At 39.7% G+C, this 20732-nt stretch overlaps 1 protein-coding gene across 2 annotated transcripts in view; it reads right to left on the reverse strand.

The window, feature by feature from the left end:
• GRIN2B (glutamate ionotropic receptor NMDA type subunit 2B) overlaps positions 1-20732 on the reverse strand; it is a 283055-nt gene that overhangs the window by 85466 nt on the left and 176857 nt on the right. For both annotated transcript variants that reach the window (XM_028745807.2, XM_077934916.1), the window contains one exon: positions 17621-17735. In XM_028745807.2, the coding sequence (XP_028601640.1) occupies positions 17621-17735 (115 nt within the window). The remainder of the gene's footprint in view (positions 1-17620; positions 17736-20732) is intronic.

Raw genomic sequence — 20732 nt, forward strand, 5'->3', positions numbered from 1 at the left:
ATGGCTTCCAGACATGGTTAATATGTCTTGATTCCCATGACTCTCTGGAACAAGAGCCTTAAAATTAGGACAGGATCTTTAAATTTCTGTGATTTTACTTTGCAGGAGGTTCCTAAAATACATTCCAAAAATAAACTATCTCTTTCTAATCCAGGTATCAGTCAACTGTCTTCATTTCTGCAAATGAGACTAACACTCTCAACCAAACGTCGCCTTGTTAATCTAGTATTCCACAAACCTTCAGAAAAAGGTTCTAGCAAGTCATGGCTTTTTTCTAAATAGCAACATTTATTCCATGTGTTCCTTTGATAAGTCCCTTTATTCCTCAAGGTGAAAATTTGTCCATATGTACTGATGACAAGTTCAGAAAACAGGCTTTTATTGGTATTCTGTAACCACTTACTAACTAGGAACACAAACTGAGCATGCATTCAGATTGTTTTAGATTCAGAAAAACAACTACTGTACATTGTTATCAAATGGATATACATTTCTGTTTACATTATGGAAGGGGTAATGGGCTCCATGAAAGCATTTGCTGAGCCCAATCCCCCATAAAACAACTGACTGACTGCATGAGAGAGCAAAGGAATAATAAAAAAGTGTCCTCACTTCCTCTTCCCACCCCCCACCCCCCAAATTCATTGCAAGTTCCCACTTGCTTTCTTTAAAGGATGTTGGTCTAGCCACATGAATGCACGGGGTTCATTTCAGCCACCTGTTCCTGTCTCTCTGAGGTCTTGAGAGCATAAAGAAATTTAGAAATGGGACTATCTGGGTATTACAGGCACTGAAATCCGCATCCTCTTATCATCATCCCATATGCTGTCAGAGGACTGCAGTGTATGTATATGATGTTGCAAAGCTGACAGCTTTTCCAATGCGGTGAGGTTTCTACGCAAAGAGCAAGTGCCAAATGAAAAGTCAACATTGTATGCCCCCACATCACCCTAACATGGGCAGATTCAGTTGAGGCCACAGATAATTCCATTCAGTGAACAAAGCACAACTGAAGTGGTTTGCTACCATTCCTGTCTTAAAAAGAAAAAAATCACTTGGCTGGTCCCTATCATAATAGCTTGAAAATAATTAATGAGCTTGTAAAAAGAATTCTCCTCATTCAAGTTTTCTTACAGTGCATTAGTATTTTCATCCTTTAAAGTGGAAGCCCAAACTTCTCATGGGGGCAGGTTGTGTGTGTGTGTGTGTGTGTGTGTGTGTGTGTGTGAACTACCACAGGATATTTTGAACCTAAACATTCCACTACTTCATGTTTAATTGCTTGATCTTATATGACTATCAGTCGGCACATACGAAAAGCCATTTTTAGATAGTGCTTTGCAAAGCTCTAGAGAGAAGGTGATCTACTTGTCACTATATAACAATGTGCTAATATTAATCAGACACTGTGAACATGATAGTATGATAGGTCCTCCCTCGGGAATTTCCTTGGAAATCATTTTTGCCACACATTTTTGGTATACACGTTTTAATTACAACCCTAAGTGTACCTTTCCATATGAACTGATGCTTGGCTTCTGACCTCTTGCAGAAGGACCTCAAAAGTCAAAGGTCACAATTCTGTGTACTGTTACATTTGCACATACTTAGAATTTGCGCTTCCCTTTATGCCTGTTTCCAGTAACTAAATTTTGATCAGTTCAATGTATTATAACTCTACTCTTAACTTTTTTTGGAAACTACCTTGGGCAAGTACTGTTGGAAAGCCAAGCTAAAAATAAATAGCTTTTTAAAAAAAAAAAAAAATCTCTTAATTCAGGTAACAGTGTGGAACTGTAAAGCAGGGATAGCAGATCAACCTATTTCTGTTCTGTGTTAGTTCGGCTTGTGCTCAATCCTAGGACCATTCCATCCTGATTCTTGCGTATTTTTTAAATAAAAACATACACAAAAATTGTTCTCTTAAATAGTACACACTTTATATGCACCCCCAATACTAGGTTTTGTGTGCTTTTCAGTGTATTTCCTCCTAAAATATACATTTTTATGCATTCCTCCCACATTTAATAAACATTTGTGTTCATATTTTTAAATCTAAACATAAATTCCAAATTCAGAGAAGTGCTTAGTCTGACTGATAGTTGTGTTCCAATTCATATATACTGTAATACAGGTCCAGTGATTTCAAACTGCAAACCAAACTAATGTCTCTTCAATGCCCATTTACAAGAACCTCAAAATATTGCAAAGAAGCAGATGCATCTGATTACAGTATAGGTATTACAGAGTATAGGTATATACGCTTAATGTGGATGCCTGAACCTCAACTGTATTTTCCCAAGCTGGCATACAAAAGAAAGCAAGGCACCTAGAAATCGCTCTCTGCTTTACAGGATGAAAATGGTAATGCACTGTAAGAAAACTTAAAAACTAATGCAGAGAAAAAGCTTATTCAATATTTTTAGATCTGCTCTTGGGACAGAAGCACTTTCTACGAGAGTAACTCCAACAACTTTCTAATCTGCTCTTTCCCATTAACCTATAGCCCATATTATTTGCTACCTTTAATCCAAATCACTTGTTTAAAGCTACAGTAATTACAGGTCAGCAACTGACAGGACCAAATCCAGACTGGAGGGAGGCTTCTTCTACCTGGCCCACCCATGTGAAGAAACAGCACATGAGGCTGCAAGCAGTACTAGACAAAAATGTGGGCAGGAAGAAAAATGAATGGGGCAGCATGGCAAGTGAGAAATTTATAGAAGAATGTCCACAAGCTGGTGTGTAGCCTGCCACTGCACTGCAGCTTTCCAAAACAACCATCTAAAACTACTATACTTTCACTTTTTTCTCCTGATATAAATAAAAGCATTTTGCTTTTACACAAATTTCTCATATCTGCCCTAGAATCTAGTTATTTACATCTATGGAACATTTAGTGGGAGAATCTGTAAGATGCACCCTATTGGAAATTAAATTGTATTGTTGTGTGCCTGCAATTATCGTGAAGTAGTTTGTAACCATGCAGCAATTTCAAATGCTTCAAGTTATTTTAAATACTTTGATCGAAATCCAGATGTTGACCAAGTCAGCTGTGTTCTAAGAATGTATTTCAATGAGTTGCTTTCCTCTGATTTTTATTTTCTGTTGTGGGGCGGGGGAGTCGCTGGAAAATTCCATCAATATAAGTGGAGCATGGATAGCAAGCATTGGGGGACAGCTATATGCCTCAGCATTCAAAGAGAGGCACTGAATAGTAAAGTGATACGTTTTATGGGCACAATGAATTTAAACATTTTGCAAGCTCCATCTGCAAGCCGCCTTACCAAAATAAAAAAAAAGTCATACACCAACACTCTGGCTGCATACACACCATTCATTTAAAGCACACTCACACCATGGGAACTGTAGTTTATCCCCTCATAGAGCTGCAGTTCCCAGCACCCTCAACAACATTTCACTAAATTCTTAGGGTGGGTGCTATAAATGTGCTCTTATTGTACGCTGCCTCATATTTAACTGAAAAGAGAAGAGGGGCTTTTCAAAACAAGCATCAGAAAAGGACAGAAGAAGTGACTTGCTATGAAAACTAAAATGTTCAATGAGGATTGTAACACTATTAGAATAAAATCTCTGCAGGCCCAAACTCCACTAAGATGTACAGATCAAAAATGAACACTTTTGCATTTAAACATCTGTTGCAAGTCATGGGAGAACAGAGCACCTCACTGTAAATGCAGCAAAAGTGGGGAACTAAGGAGATATATGTCTCATCAAAATTGGGGACTTAGATTGTCTCCCACGTACAGAACACATGCCCTAACACCAATTTTTATTCATTAAAAAAAATCTAAAACTGCAGGCCATAACCCCTGAAAAAGCCTAGTTTAACTACCTAGAATAAATGAGCTAGGGTTATCATAACAGAATCTAATGTGAGACAGTTCATTCCTTATAGAAGGAGAAGTGTACTAACTCTGAATTAGAAAAAGACCCTTCAGGGTTTGGGAGGGTCAGGTGAACAGCATCTAGAATGTGGGTCTTGTCGACTTGTAGACTGTGGGATGTGGTCTAGCAAGCACAGGGGGTGAGATTTTGGTAACCATCAGCAGAGGTTGGTTGATTAGGGCAAACGGGGTATTGCCCCACCAATCTCAGCCAGCTCCTAGCTGCCTGACTTACAACCAATTAGCAGTAGGCTCTGGCAGTTATTGGCTTAGGCTCCACCTACTGTTGCTCTCCCTGCCTTCTGCCCTTCCAGTCCCAATGGACCACCACCACCAATGGCTTGGAAAGTTGTTCTACAACTGAACAGATATCTCCACTATAAAAGAAGTTAGTATATTCAGTCTGCATTTTCTATAGCTTTGTTTCATCCAACCCACAATTCAAAGATAATGCCCTCTTGGATCATCCCAAATAAACCTGTTTTCTTGCACGTTTCCCATCAAATATTTGTAGATTACTTTAAAGACTGCACCTATTCTTTGTTTTGCAAAACCACATCATTTGTACACATGCTAAAAGCTCTTTTAGTAATAGTGTAAACCTCTGAGAAACCTCAGCTGCCTAATAGATGTGGGAATTCATTAGAATGCATAATCCTTTATAGTGCCTAAAACAGGGTGTGAGACAGGTGGTTTTTTATTTAAACTGGGATTTATAATAGTGCAGGTTTTACTATGATATTTTGCATGCTTTTAATCTTTCTTCATCTATTTTTCTCCTCCCTGTCCTCTCCCATAACAAAGCAGTGAGTGAATCCCTGTATCAAAGCTGCAAACACTAAAAATGAAATCCAGCCTGAAGATAAGGTGGAGTGGATGCTAACTCGGAGATATGAACATACCTCCCCAGCACCTTGTGGCCAGAACTATATTTTATGAGGCAAAACACAGGGCTATCAACCCTGCATAACTGCCTTGGCACTAATGTGGGAAGCAGAAGCATTTGAGAAAGCCTGTCTCTAAGCATCTTCATGCTGCAGATTGCAGGCCAAACTAGATGTGACATAAAATGCATGTCTAACACGCATGTTTTTTATTATGTAAATAGCAACCACGTCAAAGCCTTGAGATTGTAGGGTGGAGTGTTTAACTCATTCTTTCCCTGCCGTGGTCCAGACAACAACCACCACCCCCGCTTCGTAAGATGCTATTTGCATTTCAAGCGAAGCCTCGTTGACACCAGTGGGAACCAGCGGCAGAGCATATGCATGCGCTGCCCCGGGCAGGCGCTCTCTCAAGGGGGACGGAGCACGCTCCCAAGGGGGGAGGGGCATGGAGGGTACCCTCCCAGGTGCGGGATTGCCGTTCAGGTGCATGGAGCGGCTCCCCTGCAGCTGGGGGCAGAGTGAGCCAGAGCAAGCCACCGATAGCGGACATTCAGAATGCTGCCTGCCCGCGACTCCCAAGCCTCCCCCAAGCTGTCAAAACGAAGGGGGAAGGGGGGAATGCCACCGGCAAAGTGGAACAGCTCCCCCTTTCCCCCGATGGCTCGGGGTAGGCTTGGGAGTTGCAGGCGGGTGGTGCGCCAAATGTCACCCCCCTCAGCAAAGACACCTGGGATGGTCCGCCCCCACCGCACCCCCCTTCCTCCGCCCCTGGTGGGAACGTCTCCTAAAATACAAACAGCAGATTCAAATTGGTGATTTTTACCAGGCCTGTAGCATGTAGAGAAAGAGTTAAACTCCTACTCCACAATCCTGAAGCTTTGTCACAGTTGTTGTATTTATTAAAGATGTTCACATTAATGGCATTCACACAATTAACATCACATCCAGTTTGGCCCTGGGGGCAGAGATGGAGAAGTGAAGAGAGTGATCTTGGCTGCCCTAATGGTGACAGAACTAATAGTACCAGAACATGAGGAACAGGCTGTCGCTAAGGTACTATGCAGGACCCAAACCACTGAAGACTTTATGGGTAAAAAGTAGCAGCTTGGCTAGTGTCCAGAGGAAATCAGGGCACCCAATGGAGTATTGAGGTAACCAGGGATGAGTCTTGGGGCAAGTATAGATTAACTGTGCCTTGATATACTTCATTCCTGGCAGAAAAACAGGAACTATTCTGTTGTGTCTAGACAACTCTGACATGGAAAGAGCTCACATAAGCTAAGCAAATTTTGATCCAGTAGCTAAAATCCAGCCAGGCTCCTCAGTGCAGGACTGAGCAGGTGCTGAGCCACATGACCCAACAACTCCTGAGCCAACATGCCTATATTGTACTGAAAAAATAAACTTATTCAAATGATGTTGCAAAGAAGTAGTGCAAAGCAAAGAATCTGGCTACATATTGTCATTTAGAATCTTCTGGTAGAAAGCTGGTGATGATAATTCAGGGTTGCAAGCAAAACTGCAATTCAGTTAATTATGCGCTGTTGACTTGAAATTCCTTCTTTGTTTGTGGCTGTTGGGTACTGTAGTATCCCTCACTTTCTATTCCAAATTACTGCTCAGGGCTGTATTTTGCAGCACTGATTTACTCCTCAACGTCAAGAGTAAGCAATGCTGAAAGAATACCTGTATTTAATTTTTTTGTGAAGCATCTAGGATCCTTCTTAACAAACAGTATAATAAAAAGATACATTGTCATCATCTATAGTGGATATGAAATATGTCCATCATAAACTGTTTCACAGGTGAAGCTGACAAGAATATGGCTGTCACTAAACTATACCTTGGTGCATAAGAACGGAAGATGTTACGGAGCACAGTAAATTCATGAGTATTAAAATTTAAAACCCTGTAAAAAGCCTGACTCTGTGAAAGATGGCACAGTTCTAGAATATAATCAGAAAACTGAAATCCAAGCAAAACTATGAGGCAATGCAAGAGTGAACACTAGTGTCTAACATTACTGATGGCAGATTGGAAATCCTTCAGACTCAGGGAAAATACGATCTGGGCATGGGGACAACAAACAGCACAGATACATTACATTCATAATCAATGACATCAAACACACAGAGGAGTTCACAAAATGTGAGTGTAACATGAGCACACTGTAAATATAGTAACAACCACCACTGCCCATCAGGCAGTGTAGCAAATACCATAAAAATCCAAAGAATTACACAGAACAGAAGCAAAATAGATGAAGTGCAGCCCTTAAAATGATGAGAAATTATTTGTTTCTATCATTTATAAATTGCTTTCCATAAGTTCCAGAGATTTAACAATGAAAACCTTGACAATGAAAACATGCGATTTCAAGTGCAATACGGATTAAAATGCCCACTAAAAAGGCTTGTTGGAAAAGGGTAATCTCCAATAAGCGCCAAAAATATAACAGAGGTGGTACGTAATGAGAAGGAGTTACAAAGGATAGATGCCACCACACGTAAGGCCCTACCTGTAACACAACAGACCTCCTGAAGAGATGTTACCTGCAGGAAGCCCTTTACAACAGAGCACAGTAATCAGCTGGATATATAAGTAGTGAGGCAACTTTTTACATCCAAAAGATGTCCCAATGGGTGGGGAGGAGAGAGGGAAATGCTACACTAATACAAAAACAGACCAGGTTTTTCAGTCTGCTGCAAATAAATATTTGGATGATGGCAGGTAACACATTTGGTTTGCGATGGCAGTAAAAAGACGAGGGGGGAAACAACAGGTTACCAACAAAATGATGGGCTAACCAAACCAGTATCTGTGGTGGGGGAATTGGCTCTTGGCAGACTGAGTGAAACTTACAACAGAAAATGTATTAATAGTATATTTTGCCAGTTTAACGTTTCAATGAAAGCAAACCTCCAGCACTAAAAAAAACCAAAATAGAAATAAAAATTTCAGGGCACACTGAATATGCAAGTAAAATAAGGCATGCACCCTTCCAAAAGTCCAAAGGAGAAAACAATCATCTCCTGTTAGTGAAACACAGCAAGTAAGCAAACGGAAAAAAGCCGAGGACTCTCAGGCCAAGAAACAACGTCAAAATGAGACACAGTCTCAAGCAAATGGAACAGAACAGACGAAAACACATCCTCAGGCTCCGAGAGCAGTTTTATTCTCTGCAAGTTTCCTTAAGCACAAGCTAGGCCTGCTCTTATTGTTAGATTTTCCTCCTCCTGATTTTCTGCAAGCTTGAAAATGTTACGGCAATGAATGTTCCCTTGTTTCTTCCTGCTGCTATTTGCTAATGTACCCAGCAAAATGTATTAAAAAGCGGGGGGGGGGGGCTCATTCAACAATGCCTCGATGGTTCATTTTGTTCATTTGTGGTTAAAATGTGATGTTTATTGGCTTCACTGATTTACAATAAAGCTGAAGGTGCCAACATATAGAGAAATGCATGTCAAGTGCGGCACCTGGGGCTCCCAGAGAGATGCAGGTCCTTTTCCGCTTCCCTGATACAATTGATGCAGCAAAATGAATTTAAAATATCACTACATATATAAAAATGTCACAACACCTTAGAAGGAAGGTGCTTGCATTATCTGTGTATCTTGAAACAGTAATAAATACATCTCAAGTGGTTATGCACATCATGTATGTTATTGCAAAGATCCATGCCAAAGCACCATAAAGAAAAACAGTATCATTGCCCCTGTGCTAAATGTTGAGCATGGGGCAAGAGTTGGACTGAGAGAACGATAGCTTGCCTAACACATCTATGGCTGCATTCACACAACAGCTTATTCTGTTTTCCTGATGTTTCCCTAACTGTTAATATCTGCATTATATTCGAGCCTTCATGCTATATAAATGCCATTTCCATCAATATAGTGGAATATTGTGCAATCTTAGCACTAATTATTATTTGTGTATTATTTTATCATTTCTTAAATTTCTATACTACCCTTCCTTTGAGGATCACAGGCAGTTTCCAACATAAAAACACAAAAATATATACAAACAAAAGCAATAATCTTCCAACCCACCCCACACTTTATAAGGCCATAGACTGCCTAATTAGCCAAAGGCCTGGGGCAAGAGAAATGTTTTTGCCTGGCACCTAAAGATATATAACAAAGGTGCCAGGTGGTCCTCCTTGGGGAGAGCACTCCATAAGTGGGAGGCCACCCCAAAAAAAGCTGGTTTTTTGTGTTGCCGCCCTCCGGACCTCTCACAGACAAGGAACACGAACAAGGGCCTCAGATGATGATTGCATGTCATTTCCATGTAATTTGCAGTCTTTTTTTTCTGGAAACAAATAATGAATGCTAAACTCATGCTATATTCTGCTATATTTCTGGAAGTGGTTTTTACGTTGTGTAAGAGCTCAAAAATAATGTGAAAATTAGGAGTTAGGGAAATGTCAGAAAAATGGAATTAACTGTTATGTGACTGCAGCTTATGTCTGAGGTGAATTCTGCAATGGGTTTTCCCAGGACACTCTTGTGGCCGTTGTGTTATACCAGCAGAAAAATTAATCTCAGTCAGGGAAAAAATAGATTCTTATAGAGTATAAACTGTGGAAAGCTTTGGGACAGCATTGATGGTAATGAGTCACAAAAGCTGGGTTGATCAGTGCATCCTCTGTGCTGCCACTGGATTTGGGAGACATGACTCACTATAGCAATCTTTGACAACCTGACTACAATTCCCATCACCCCTGGTCATCTGTAGGGCACCTAGCTGGTGAAGACTGCACTCTGGCTTTCAAAATAAATGAGGTCCTTTGAGGAAATGAAGAGCTACCTCAGCACCTGCAAACCCTTTTTATTTGATACCTCTTGACAGGGCTATTTTGGACAAAAGCCACTCAGAACACGATACTTAATTTATTGCAGGGTTGCTCTAAAAGCCATACATAATATTCATGTGCTAAGTCTAGCTGAGAATGACATAGGATCAGCGTCACCTGGTGATAGAGCACATGCTGTTTGCTCCCTCCCCCCCCCCCCCCCATTCATTCATTCATTCTTATTGTAAACTTTTCTCTCTTGCCTTTCGGCAAAAGCTTCCAAATCGCTGTTTTGGCACAATCCTCAGTGGCAGCTAATAGAAGTAAAATTAGGCCATGCAATGAAAAAGTAGGCAGGGCTTGTGCACCTTTAATAGCCGTGTGGAAAAGTGAATTTCCACAGGTGCAAACCACACCTGCTACAAACATCACTATTAAACGTACATGATCCCTGTTCCCCTTTCCATCTTAAGCATGGACAGTGCACTTTGCAATCCTTAGTGTGGCATCTACATTTTTTTGTGGCTTGCAGCCTAAATCTTGAATGCTGTGGACTGTGCACACTTCATTAAAGGATCTGACAACTATAGGGGGAAAATCTGTATAAATGGGTCACTGTCAAAAAGAAAGAAAGAAAGAATAATAAAAAAGCTCAGGTTATCCAAAGGTACTATGCAAGGCTGCCTGCTTTCTCCTCTTCTTTTCATGTTAGCCACTGAGCCTCTGGCAACAGAACTGAGATTTAGCATAATACATTCCTGGGGCTAAAATGAAGGAGAAAGAGGGGGGAAATTAAATTATATGCAGATGATATAGTACTTGCAGTAAAAGAACCTACTGTTTTGCTGAAGGAGTACAGACTGAAATTCGAATATACGGGAAAGTGGCAGGATACAGATTGAACATAGACTAAACAGAAATAAAAGGCTTAAAAATATCTACTGATCATAAAAAGCAAATACATGAAAATCATATCTATCTACTATTGGACAGCCAAATCAGTAAGATACTTGATTATAAGATTATCAGGTGAGATACAGGACCTTTATAACAACAATTACAAACACTTATGTAAGAATAATTATATTTGTTGCTAGAATGGCAAAAGCCCACTTTTTTTTAAATTTTCATATAGGATTGCTGTTGTAAATATCAAAATTTTAGTTTTTATTTCAATATCTGTAAATGCAAAAATCTGCAAAAATAACTAATAAGTAAATAAATGGCAATAAATGGCAATGACGTTTATATGGAATAATAAAAAGCCAAGTTTAAAGGCAATGGTATACAATGAGGGGAGGAAGAGGAGGGCTTCAAGTGCTGTATTTAAATTTAATATATGCTGCAAGTGCCCTTAGTTGGTTGATATATTGAATGGTGTGTCCGTATGATGGGATGTTATTTTTTGAACAAAAGCTGACTGATGTCCTGCAGCAAAATTTACTATGCAGACATCATAATGTAAGATCACAGAAGGTTAAAGATAATACAGTAATATCTAACTTACTAAGAATCTGGGACCATTATAAAAGACTATTGAGCCTGAATCCCTCGCCTCTGGAATGAATTGTGGATAAGATGATAGAAATGCAGAGAAGGTTTAAGAGGTGGGGGGGAATAAATTGTTTAGCATCCAAGGCCTAGCTATACAAGAGACGTGACAGAATCTGAAGAGCTTATACTGAAGACAAATAAATATGTGTTGGCAAAGATTCATTAATTATAGTTCAAATACAACACAGAGGAAGAACAGGTCAAAGACCATATGATCAAGTAGGCACAGAATATCAGCAAAAATATCCTGATGGAAGTGTGGGAAAAGCTTTGGATCTTGAGTCTTAGTTCCCAGAATATGGGAATCGGAGAAATTGTTTTAAACGCATGTCCCAATGATATACTATCCCTGTAAAAATGCGCAAAATAAATGGCAATTATCCAGCTCCTTGCTAGAAATGCCACTAGGAGAAGGGAGAGTTATTTAATATGTGGCTGGATCTAGACACATAAAGAAAAACCATTTCAGGAAAATGTGTTGTAATGCAAAATCACATCACCAAAGAATCAAACTCTACAGCACCATCTGGTGTCACAGTGTTATAATGCTTTTTTTTTTTAAGCTAATGTAGCTGAGTCCCATGTTGGAAATGTGAATCGGGGGGGGGGGGGGGAGAGAGAATGGTTAAAGATAAGTTGAACAGGATTCTGGGCCACAGAGTTCTACTCCATCCAACAGTTTATTTGCAAAATTACCTGGAGGCATCAGTAAAATTTGGGCATGTGGAAATGGTTTCTTATTTACTAGCAGCAACCAGAATTCTGTATGAAGGGAAATGGAGGTATAGAAACATTCCATCTATTACAGAATGGGATAACAGATGTCGGGAGGATACCCTGATAGCTAAGAGAACATATTTCCTTACGTCAAGAGAACAGAATAATTGACAGGACTGTTTTTTGTTTAGATGGAATGTCTTTATTCCACATTGTACGATAGGGTTTTCTGCCAGATGTTAGTTATAGATTCAAAACTGTATGAGTATGAGAATTAAGCTGTTTAATTATTTGCTAATGTGGCTGTCAGCTTTAAATTAAAGAACAGAATTGTAAATAATTTATTAAAGGTCATGTTTGATTCTTGCTTTGTAGTCTGTTTATGATGTATCTATATTGTATATCAATAATTAAAACAATACCATATTAAAAATATTAAAAATAAAGGACCTGGCATCAATTTTCACATAAAGTAATTAGTGGCATCCCTACAAAAGAGGCAGAGGTAAAAGACCTGCATTTGTCATAAAATAGATGTTTGATTATCTTATTCTTCTGAACAACAAAAGTAGGTCAGTAAAAATTAGTAAAACTGTTTGAAACCTGACCAAGAAATGTTATAATTAGTCACTTTTCCGTATTCGGAAGCTGAGGGACTCCATGGGAAAGCTACACTTTTAAGATTCTATTGCATTTCAATTATTAGATCCATTCCTTTAAATAAATTTTTTAAAAAGCTAAGATTGTTTTTGTGCTTGTTAACAATGTTTGAGTAGTCAAAATTTAAAGATATCAATCATCTTATGGACATGCTATTTGTAACAGGAAAATCCAGACAATAATCTTCACCAATATGCTTTCTTTAATGTGGCATGTAAGCTATGGTTAAGTAAATCAGAAAGACTAAACTGCACATCAGTCTCGAAGGAGCAGATCTGATCAGTTTGCATTGGAGTTCACAAATATCAAATTCTTCAAGTATCCCCAGTTCAAACTAATCCAATATTATCAAGTCCTTGTGGTGAAATAGATGACCAGACTCATTTTTGTAGTCTTCCATACTTCCTTTTGTACAGCATCATCCAGGAAAAACCATTCACCATTTAATAAGATAAGGAAGCACCATGGGAAGAACAGAAGACGACATGAGATGTATTTACTAGTTTTCTTCAAGAAAGATACAAAGGAGACTTGTCCTAATAATGAAGGTCAGCAAAAATGTGAGCTTTCCAATGCTTCCTTGCTTCTGCTGAGAGCACTGGGAATAGCACATATCTAATAGAAAATGCATCTCATAACTTATTAAAAGATTCTGGACCCTACTGAGATGTTGTATCCTTGATGCTTGGCATAACAGCATATTGACAAGGAGTATTTTTTGACTCACAGTGGAAAAGACTCAACCAATTATTTTTTTAGGTTAAATGGGATGCAGTGACATGTGGTACATTCCACCTTACTGACAGAGAGTTACATCATAGTGATAGTACGAACATGGGATTTGGTTCTTCCTTTGTGTACCTTACTCTCAGAAGCTAACTACTGCGGATGAAAAAGATTGCACCAATCAGCTATGAGCGATCCATGTCTTGATGTTTTCCCAGGTATCTGTGATTTTTGCAGGGCCCTGGAGAGGATACCTATAAACTCTGGCACGACCTTTTCTGAGAGCAAGCAGAAATAATAGCACACATTACAAGCCCCTGAAGGATCAAAGGGTTTTGTGGTCGGAGAAAGCAAGACAGTCCTGCGTACTTTTATTTTAAGAGTTAATTTGAATACGTCCAGAAAAAAGAAGAAGAAGCAACACATGTTTACAATAGAGGCATTAAGAAACAAGTGATTATTCAGCATGATTCTGCCAGTTTTCTAAATGTGGAGGCAAACAGAAATCGTAGATGTTCTTGAAGGGGAAACATAAAAATTCCAAGCTGAATCAGTTGTAATGCTCTTCAATTCATGCAACAAGAGTAGAAATGAGTGGACAAACTTATTAATAAACTACTGAAGGGAGTAGGCAGCCTTGCAAAGTGGAATGAGATTGTGTGCAAGGACTGTGGTTGTCAGGTGTCTCATTGTGACAGTGCTGACCTGGACTCGCATTGCTACACAAAATCCATGAAAGGGTTTGTGTAATAACATGAAAGGGTTTGTGTAATAACATACACCAAAGTTATAGGTTGTAATTATACAACATATAAAGATTGGACTTTATGAGATAAAAGGATGTCATAATTTAGTTATGAAATGCTGAAAAGGATGTCATCATTTGGTCTAAAATGCTAAAAGCATTCTAAAGTTAATGAGAGTCTAAGATGAATTTCAGTGCAAGGTTTAAGGTCTCTCAATTTGTTTATTAAATTATTGCAGTGTGCTTGATTGTGGCAAGGTAATAGAAACCTTCTGAAAGTAATAGAAACCTTCACATGAATTAAATGTGCACAGAGATCGCATGACTCCCTAATGTAGGGTTTGTTTTTGGGTTTTTTGACACCACATTGACCAAGACCCCTATGTCCAGGGAGATCACTCACTGTGCTCCTAGCTAGTTAGAAATGCTCAGCAAGAAAAGCACAATGACAGATTCCTAAAACATATTGATGCTGCTATCCTGGAGGTATGTACAGCTGGTGCTCTGCATAAAGAAACTTATTCTGCATGACGTTTGCTTTGGTATGCGTAAGAGCAGGGGTCAGCAAACTTTTTCAGCAGGGGGCTGGTCCACTGTCCCTCAAACCTTGTGAGGGGCTGGACTATATTTGGGGGGGAATGAACAAATTCCTATGCCCCACAAATAACCCAGAGATGCATTTTAAATAAAAGCACACATTCTACTCATGTAAAAACACGCTGATTCCCAGACCGTCCGCAGGCCGGATTGAGAAGGCCTTAGTTTGCCTACCCATGGTTAAGAGTGTCCAGGCTCAATGTTTGCATTCAGTAAAGTAGAGCTGCATGAGCAATTGCATGAAGAGAATGGTCACGTTTCCATATGAGCAAAGGCAATTTGTTGGAGTATTCTTATTCAGGGTTCCAGCCACCCGTGCCCTCTTCCAGCACACAATTTCTCTCCCTTTCCTTCCAGTTTTCCTTTGTCCCCCATCTCCTTCCATCAGTCAGCATACCATACCCACTGTTCAGCCTTCAGTGGGCTGTTTTGGTTGTAGCCCATTTAACCTTGCTTCCCCCCCCCCCCAAAAAAAGATATTTTTTTTTTGTTTCTGCAAATCTTAGAATTCCCCCAAGCCTGCTAAGAATTCCCTGTTGTGGATACATGGCTATAGGGACAGGCACTCGGAGAACTGAGTTTGCTATTATTACATATGATTCCACATCTACCCCACTCTTCCTTTGCACAGCTCAGAGCTGAACACGTATATTTCCCAGTGGTCTCTCATCCAGGAAGCTTGAAGTGCTAGACTGGTTCAACATCAGCAGCAGGCCCTCATCATGTGTCTTCAGATCATCCTCTAGGTTATTATGTGAGTGGATTAGGACTGTTACCAGATCAAAACTGAGAAGATTAGTTTTATTAAGCTTATATTCTAAAAGGAGCAAACGCAAAAGAGAGCTCACTGAAATTGCCATTCTTTTGCTGAGGGTGAGTGTAAATCAAATCTTGATCATTAAAAGTCTCCAGCTCCAGTGATGTAGCTGCAGTAGAATGCTCTTCTCTCACACACATAGTCCTAAAAGAACACCTGCAGTGTCTGTTGCCAAAGTGATGTCAGCCATTTCAGAGTGAGCTAGATGAAGTGCACAAGAAAAAGTCTCTTTAAGGGAAAAGAGAGGCGCTCTCTATCTATTCATATTTAGAATAGAGTAAGAATGGAGAATGTTTGAAAGAAGGTGAGAGAGTCAAATAGCATCTCAGAAGGTTCATACATTAAACTGATACAAGTCTGGAAAACATGAAGGATAACCTACTGATGAACAGGGATCAGATGCTTCTAGGGATAAGGCAAGATCTATCAGCCTCTAAGGCAGTGTTTCTCAACCTTGAGTCCCCAGATGTTGTTGGACTACAACTGCCATCATCCCTGAGCTCTAGCCTTGCTAGCTAGGGATGATGGGAGTTGTAGGCCAAAAACATCTGGGGACCCACAGGTTGAGAAAGGCTGCTCTAAGGCATGGGTAGGAACCTGTGGCCTTCCATATGTTGTTGGACTCCAATTCCCATTATCACCAGCCAGTATGGCCCATGGTCAGGGCTGATAGGAGCAGCAGTCCAGGAACACCAGGAGTGTCACAGGTTACCCACCTCTGCTCAAAGGGGTTGCATGCTGTTCCCAGGGCTGGACGGAATAGCGTCTGATTCCTTTCTTCCATTCACTCCTTCCAGGGAAAGCATAGCAAGCCATTATAGCTGACTACTCATTAGCCACTTGTCTGCATTATGTATCTTGGAGTGAGGGTGGGGGCACTATTCCTTCTGACATTCACTCTCTTTAAAATAAACATGAGGCTACAAGAATTAGGGAAAATTCCAGGGGAAGTGGCCTGAGCTGTCACCAGTGTGCTGATGATGCATTTCTCGGCTCTACATGTTTTTCTTTGGCTTCTTATCTATCAGTGGTGACAAATTGCAGAGGGATGACTGTGTTACTCTGTTACATCAAGCACACACACACAAAGAGGATTGTGACACTTTAGAGATTAATAGATTACTTGTGCCAAAAGATTTTCATGGGATAAAGCCTGCATCATTAGGTGCATGACTTGTTGTGCCCCATTGGTATGTGAGAGTATGTACACAGATATAGAGAAAAAACTGTTTGCATTTCATGGCTTTTGGGCTCAAGTTTCCCATTTTCTTTCTCTCTGTACATATATGCCTAACAAGTTCAGCTAATACTCTGTGCAACTGAGATAGTAGGCTTATGTCTCCAGATAAGATTACTGAACACAAAAAAATTATGAAATGTGCAACATGTGGCATATCTAGTATACAGGAGGTTCCGAACTAAAGAGAGACAAGATACAACATTTACATTTATTTCTACTGTGACATTGTTGTGGTCACCTTGCCGATGATCTCTCAGCCTCCCATCATCATGTTTTGATAGAGCCAGTTCAATGAAAATAAAGTATCTCCTCTCATATGCTGCAACTGTGCTCACAATCTGCTTAAACCTCACTGGCCTCAGTGGGATTAAATGTGTAATTCTACACACATTTTCTCAAAAGTGAGTCCCACTGTGTTCAACAGAGCTAACTCCCAGTTGAGTGTGCATAGGGCTGCAGCCTAATTACACAGAATGGCAACCACGGTATCGTCAGGCTTCAGTTTATGCTCATTCGTAGGGGGAGCCACAACTGCAGGGATGTACAGACTGATCTAGTACCTCCTTACTCGCCAACGCATCATAATTGTCATTGGGTATGTTAACTTTACATGTAAAATGCAAAGGGGTAACTGACACAATAACACCACGTGATCACTGGACTGGCAACATTTACTGGAGATTCGTCAGGTGATTCCATCTCTGTGTAGGTTCTGTTGTACAGGAAGGCAATGAACTACAGATTACAGTATAAAATAAAACCTATGGAAGTTTAAGGCAAACTAAAGAAGCATCTCATTACAATATTAACCATGCATGCTCATGTGTTATTCAGTAAACAGCTGTCTCAAATGAACCTCTGAGATGAGAAATGGCTAGCAAACTCTACTTCTTGAAATTCTACTAGCCCTTAGAAGAACATCTCTACCCCTTTGCCTCCCAGTCCTAGCCTGAGAGTTACCAAACATATCCTACCCTGTCCCACGTCCTCGTCTTGGTCAAAAGGATGATAACCAATTTTGGGTGCATCTGGTAGCCGTCCTCACTGAAAGACAAATTCCTCCCTTCAAACGTGACATTAATCAGGTACCTAGAGAAGAAAGAGAGAGAAAAGAAGATAACAAAATTAGAGTGCATGGCAAGAATACCAGGAATCTCTCTCTCAGTAGGATGTACAATTTGAAGTGTAAAAAAACCACTGAGAACACTAATGGCTGGCCTGGAGCAGCTGGTAACAAATCAGAAAGGAGAAAAGGAAAGAGAAACAAAAGGAATCCATAGATATACAAAGATTTCCGAAGAAAGCAGGTCACACAATCTCACCTGTTTTATGAAATGGGCCTTGTGATTATGATTTTTTTTCCCTAGCTAAATTTCTATTGAAAATGTCATTATTTTATTTCATTTTCTAAATAAATGAAATAGATATTATTATGCAAAGAAATTATCACATAGCCATGTGTGTATAAATATGTGAACATGTATACAATTACTCTGCATAATAACAACACTTAAATAATAATATTTTTAAACAATTCAATAAAATGCTAATTGGAAGAAAGCCATTAATTTAATTGCTTGCCTTGAGCTGAGCTGAGCTGAGCTGAGTTGAGTTGAGGTGGAGGGGAGGGGATTGCTCAGAGAGAAGTCACAGCCCATTGAGTTTTTCACTATATGCACCTGTGGTATTCTTTATACTTTGGGTTTCAATCAACTAAGTCCTACTCAGAGAAGTTCCATTGACATTAATAAACCTAAGTTAGTATTATACATTCAGTGGGACTACCCTGAGTAGGACTAGCATTGACTATCACCCACTATACTTACCTATTAAAACAAATTAAGTAAGCATGTAATATTTGTATTAAGTATGTACTTTTTATTTTGCCAAAACTCAATAAACAGTTTTTACTCCAACAAAGATCTATTTTTACTCTTTCTTCACTTACTCTAATATAATTGGTTAACCAGCTGTGTAATCCAACCTAGAATCCATTGCATCATGTGACAGCATTAGGCCCAGTGTGGGTCCTGTTGCACCAGCAGCCAAGGTTAAGATTGCACCAACAGACATGACTGGGCAGTTATACGTTTTATGTTCCCATTCCTCCTCAGAAGGAAATGATGTTAATCTCTGTTTTATGGCATATCATGTTCTTGCTGCTGCTATTGTGTACAAAAGCTTTTAACAATGCTACAAAGTTAAATTCCTCTTGCAGATTAATAAAGATAATAACAGAGCCATCTCTAATTTGGCATGTTATTAATTCTATCATATTTCTTATTTTTAGCCAATATGTCCTTGCTTGTTCACAGTCCCATCACATATGGATGTAACTTTCATCTTCTTCTTTTTCATGTTGCAACATTTCATATAAATTCTACTATATATTGTATGATGTTTTGCTGGAAGTTAAAATACTTTTTTGCTTCGCTTGCCCATAACATTAGTACAACAGCATTTCTCATTTAGATTTCCTGTGAAACTCCCTTATTGCATCCACGACAAAGGAGATGTTCACTTTTAATTCAAATGATGTCCCTGCCAGCCAATATATTTGCAAGTCCAGAAGCTCCTGGGCTCCTGTGTTCATTGTCCACAAAGACATGATCCCATTTGGTATTAACAGAAATGCACTTTGAAGAAACTTGGGGCACTCATGTCTCTGCTGTCACTTAACATGATTCAAAGTCCAGTACTGAAAAGAGGTTACCATCAGTGAAGTCAGAAGCCCCATACTCTACATATGATCAGCAGTCCTAGTGCCACTGTGCTAAGTGAAAAATCTGCTAATATTAGAACCACAATCAGGAGATAACAAAGTTAGGGTGCGTGGCAAGAATACCAGGAATCTCTCTCTCAGCAAGATGTACAATTTGAAGTGTAAAAACCCCCACGCCTAATAGCTGGCCTGAAGCAGCTGAGAACAAAACAGAAAGAAGTGTAGAGACACAAAAGGAATCCATAGAAAATACAAACATTTAATGTGTTGTAAAATGAAGATTTGTTATAACCTTAAGTCACTGATCTCTGTACTATTGTCATCATTGTGGTTTGGATCCAGAAGTCCCATGTGTGGAACTCTGCTCATGGGATGCTCCCACTGGAGAAAGGGTGGGAGGCAATTTCTGCAGGTTTTTAATGTCCCCTTGAAGCCCTGAGTGCCCTCTGAAAAGGCAGGGTCCCTTTGGGATAGCATGGGAAGTGGTGCTGGGGGCAGCAGAGGGAAATTGACAAAAAATAATAATAAAAAAATCCCCCTCCCTTCTCCTGCAGGAGTCTCAATTCCTTCCATCCACAAAAGAAGGCTATCTGTCCATGGAAAGACAACTCTGAATCCGGATCCAAGCCAATGTAGATTTGAAAAGAAGTTAGAAACAGCAAACCAAAATGGAAAGGATGAAGGAAAGTAAAATGCCTCATTGAACAACGTATCTTCAGAATGATTGACAGCCTGATCCTAAAGATGCTTACTTAGAAGTAAATTCCACTAACTTCAATGACAGTAATTTCTGACTAAATTTGCATAGAATTGGTCTGTGAGGAGCTTATGAATATATGTTGATTTTTTTTTATTCATGAATCAATTTCCAACTACGAGACGCAAAATATAAAGCATTATTTATGAAAAAGTAGAGACATATGTGAAAAATGCAGCTTCTGCCAAAACAAATCTTACTGATGTTGGCCCATAATGCTTTCAATAGCTTATAGGGTGTGGCGTGTGTATAAACATAAAATGCCCCTCAGCATCATCTGAGTCAATAAGATTAAGAAGAAGCAGAGCTGACAACAATAAAAAAGGGGTGCCAGATTGTTTTGTTTTATTTCCCCCCTCCTCCTGGAACATCTGCCCTGTCGAGGAATTGTTCTGCTTTAAGTGCATTGATAATTTTTTTTTTTAGCAGCTCCAGAATGCAAGCAAAAGGAAGTGAGGCTGACCCTTGAATTCCTCGGCACCTGAGTCAGTTCTGGGCATGACCTCGGGATAAAAGGAGGTGCTGCTATGGGCAGTGGGCTGCTCAACAGCATGGGGTTACACCAAAGTCAGTCATCTTTTGTGGGAGGAGTGAGGAACAGGAAGCA

The sequence above is a fragment of the Podarcis muralis genome, chromosome 10, assembly GCF_964188315.1.
Source record: "Podarcis muralis chromosome 10, rPodMur119.hap1.1, whole genome shotgun sequence".
Classification (NCBI taxonomy): Eukaryota; Metazoa; Chordata; class Lepidosauria; order Squamata; family Lacertidae; genus Podarcis; species Podarcis muralis.